This window comes from Stegastes partitus, unplaced genomic scaffold (genome assembly GCF_000690725.1).
Source record: "Stegastes partitus isolate 25-593 unplaced genomic scaffold, Stegastes_partitus-1.0.2 Scaffold1587, whole genome shotgun sequence".
In the NCBI taxonomy this organism is placed as follows: Eukaryota; Metazoa; Chordata; class Actinopteri; family Pomacentridae; genus Stegastes; species Stegastes partitus.
In genome coordinates, this window is record NW_007579318.1 from 153,606 (window position 1) to 157,764 (window position 4,159).

General features: G+C 44.4%; 1 protein-coding gene across 2 annotated transcripts in view; it reads right to left on the bottom strand.

Annotated features, from left to right (window-relative positions):
* syde1 (synapse defective Rho GTPase homolog 1) overlaps positions 1 to 4,159 on the bottom strand; it is a 17,825-nt gene that overhangs the window by 11,796 nt on the left and 1,870 nt on the right. The window contains exon 2 of one of the 2 annotated variants that reach the window (XM_008300771.1): positions 2,962 to 3,177. In XM_008300771.1, coding sequence (XP_008298993.1) covers positions 2,962 to 3,046 — 85 coding nt within the window. In that variant the 5' untranslated portion in view covers positions 3,047 to 3,177. Of the gene's footprint in view, positions 1 to 2,961; positions 3,210 to 4,159 lie in introns of those variants that run through there. The other variant, XM_008300770.1, reaches the window with a different exon arrangement.

A 4,159-nucleotide genomic window follows, 5' to 3' on the forward strand; every position in this document is an offset into this window, starting at 1 on the left:
AGAGGGTAGATGTAGAGTTAGAGGGTAGATGTAGAGTTAGAGGGTAGATGTAGAGTTAGAGGGTAGATGTAGCGTCAGAGGGTAGATGTAGAGTCAGAGGGTAGATGTAGAGTTAGAGGGTAGATGTAGAGTTAGAGGGTAGATGTAGAGTCAGAGGGTAGATGTAGAGTTAGAGTTACTGATCAGGTTCAGCTGCTTCCCTCATGTTTTTTGGAACTCAGCGTTCCTTCAGTCTGCTCTGACTGCCGCCTTCATCCTTATTGATCGTCTATAATCACCGATAATCAGTTAAAAGTTTTTGTGTCACATCCTGATCCTGAACATCTGGATCTCTGCTCAGTGTGTGTGTGATTCTCGTGACAGTGTTCAATGTGACTGAGCTGCATCAATAAACTCTCTGTTTGTGTGTCTGTGTGTTGTTGTTGTGTAGTGTCACGTGTTGAACATCCTTCTGCAGTGAACGTGACTCGTGATGTTGATCTGAAGCTCCTGTGTTGTAGATTTTTACATGTTGATCATATTTTAAAGACGTGTTCAGTAGAAATGAATTAGCCAGGTCAGGTGACCTTGGTACAGGTGAGTAAACCTGCAGGTAACACAAACCACACACCCTAACCCTAACACTTCAGGTTTTCTTCACAGATATGCAGCGACTCCTGGAACGTCTTCAAGGGCTCCAGGTACACAGACTCCTCTGAATACCTTGGAGATCCCTGGAACTTTCTCAAGGATCTTCTGTACCTTGGTTTAGGACCTTCTGGACTTTTCCTGGAGCTTCCTGAAGGTTCTCTTCAGCTCAGTGACCTCAGGATTAATCCCGCACGAGTTCAAAACATGAAGAAAAGTTTGTTTCATGGTCCTGAATAATGTTCTAATGTTCTTCATATGATGGAGCTGCAGAGTTACGGATTTCACAAGAGCTCAGTTAAAACTCTTCAAGGACCTTTCCCATTTTTAAAGACCTTCCAGGACCTTCTTCAAGGACCCACAGAGTATCTGACTGTTTCTGTTTCTGCTGGCTGAGAACTGACTTCCTGTCACCTGACCTCCCTCTGAGGACCTGATGGAGGACTGTGAGCTAATAATAGTGCATCTGTTTTAATGGGGGTGGGAGGGGGGGTAAATAAACAGCTGGGACGGGGCAGATGTCAATGAAGTCTCTGTATGTGAACCAAACACACTGTAGCCTATTCACTATTCACACACACACACACACACACACACACACACACACACACACACAGAGCTTTGAGTGTCTGCTTCAGTATAAACTCACGTTACTTGGTTCGTGTTTGTCTCCGTTTAAACTGATTCGTGTCATAATTCAGTTTGTTTCCATCTGAGGACAAGAATCTGTGAAAGTTTTTGTCCTGCTGCTCGTTAGATCCAGTTTGTCGTCAAAGTCATGAACTAGAACCAAACTCTGTTCATGACCTGAAACGCTAAATGATGAGCTCCAAGTTTTCAACCAAAAGACGGTTTGTTTGGACTTGTGGACAAGTTCAAGCTTTAACTGGTGAAGAACAGACAACAGTTGTTGTGGTCTCCTTCCCTCAGTCTCTGAGGACGTCCTGCTCTCGTCAGATCTCCTCATGGTCCATAGTCCTTCCATGTCTTATTGATGGGTTTAACTGGACTCCAGAGATGTTCAGTAACTTGTAAATGTTCTGGTATCGTCTCCTGACTGATGCTCCTCAACAACCTTTTCCCAGAGTTCTTGAAGAGTTCTTCAGTCTTCATGGTGTGGTTCTATCCAGCAGTACTGGTCCACCAGTGACTGGACCTTCCAGATACAGGAGTCTTTATACGACATTCACTGACCTCAGGAGATCTTTTCAGTTCATTGAAGATGGCTTTGACATGTTCAGACACATCAGGAGTCAGACTGAGCTGAATTACAGTTTAAAACGGTTGTATTTATGGATGTTTTCTGTCTTCTGGACATAAAATGTGAATAAAAGTCTGAGTCCGGTTTCATGTCTGCAGAACATTTTGTAGAAAATGACCCGTTGCTGAGAGACTGAACTGATATCTGACATCAGCACGACATAAACAGGAGGAAACACAAACAGACGCTCAGGCCCAATGACAGGATGTGGTCAGTCGACCCAGTTTGTCTGTACTAGTGCAGATGAGCAGATTACAGATTCTGACCTGATCCAGAACCCATTAGGGTCCTGGTTCTGTATCTGGTCCTGATCTTGATCCTGTTCATTTCTGAGTTACTGCTTAAGAAAAACTCCTGGAAAAGTTTGATCCTTATCTTTGTGTTTTCAGACCCGTTGGTGGAAGCAGCCTCAGAGCTTTAATCTGCTGTCAGAGAACTGAACCGGAATTCTGAGCCCAATGTTCTGACCCAGAACAGAGCAGATCTAAAAATAGCTCGTCCTGCCTGAGAACCAGGATGAAGACCTGAAGAGGATTTAAAATCTGCTTTCTCAGAGGAACCTTCCTAACTCTAACCCTAACCAACAATATTAGCATCAGGTTAGCATGTAGCTGCAGGCTGACTCAGAGTTCCAAGATTTGGGTTCTCCAATAGAACCACACAGATTGTCACCTCCCCCACCGCTGGGATTGTAAACACAGATCTGAACCGCGAGGCCACCACAGAGAACCTCTGTGAGAGCTGCAGAACGTCATCACAGAGAACCGCAAAAATCACTGGTTTAAAGATCTATGAACTCGAATACAAACCTGAACAGATGATGATGATGATGATGCGTTCACTAACTCTTTTTAAAGATGATGATGATGCGTTCACTAACTCTGTTTAAAGATGATGATGCGTTCACTAACTCTGTTTAAAGATGATGATGCGTTCACTAACTCTGTTTAAAGATGATGATGCGTTCACTAACTCTGTTTAAAGATGATGATGCGTTCACTAACTCTGTTTAAAGATGATGATGCGTTCACTAACTCTCTGTCAGGGACGTTTGTGTCAGTTTTGTTGCTCACCGCTCAGTTTGGGGTCGGTCTTTCTTCGTGTCCGGTCTTTTCCTCTCAGCCTGGAGAATGTTCTCTTCAGCAGAGGTTCAGCCATGTTCCTGCAGGAGAACCGACTTTAATCCAGCTGCAGGAGTCAGAGTTTGTTCTTCATGTTTCCAAACAGAACTTGAGTTTGTTCTTCATGTTTCCGAGCAGAACTTCAGCTTCTTCATGTTTCAGCTTTGACTTCTGGTCTCCTCCTTCGCTCTGAGCAGCTCAACAGGAAATAAATTCCACACATTCTTTCCCAAACTCCCCCTGTTCTCCTCCCCCTGTTCTCCTCCCCCTGTTCTCCTCCCCCTGTTCTCCTCCCACTCTCTGCCCCTGCAGGAAACAGCAGCACTGAAGCATCATGGGAGCTGTAGTTTCCTGGTCATGGTTCAGAATGTTTCCGTTGAAGCTCTGAGCTGCTGCTGGTTTTATTTAGACTTTTATTGCAGAAAACCTTCTAACTGGACAAGTTCTGATCTGATGTCAGGGATCAGGATCGGGTCATGTTTATTTCAAATGATGGGTGTCAAACCTCAGCCTGGTTCTTAGTTTCTGTCATCTCAAGGACAGGCCAGCGTGTAGCAGGATTCTGGTTCTGGTTCAGAACGTCTGCTCAGGTTCCTGCATGTGGACACTAATAGCAGAGATGACCCGATCAAGCTGCAGCATCTTCTGGACTAAAATCACCTTCACAGCTCAGCTTCCTCTGACATCAGGTCTTTTATGTTGGACTGAACATGTCTTCTGTCTGCAGAGCCTTTAAAGCATCAGGATGTTTTAAAGTGAGCTGACTGACTTGCAGGCTTCCTGGTGAACTCTGAGTGAACTCAGTGAACACAGACGTGGACACATGAGCTCATGTGAAGTTATTTCAGTAAATCTTTAGAAGTTTTTGTTTCTTTGAAATGTTTGTTGTCGTATAGAAATCGAACGTCTTTATTAAAACTGTGTGAACCGATCATCATGTTTGGACCCGACTTCAACCCACAAACCATGAACAAGCTCAAAGTTCAGAACCAGTTGTACATTTTTGATTTCTATCTACAGCTCAGAGTGTCTCTGAGACACAAAACCGCCACAACCAGACACACAGAGACCTGGTCCAGAGACCTGGTCCAGAGACCTGGACCGAGGCAGGATTCAGTCTTTCTTCTGTGAGTCGGCTCGACAAAACATA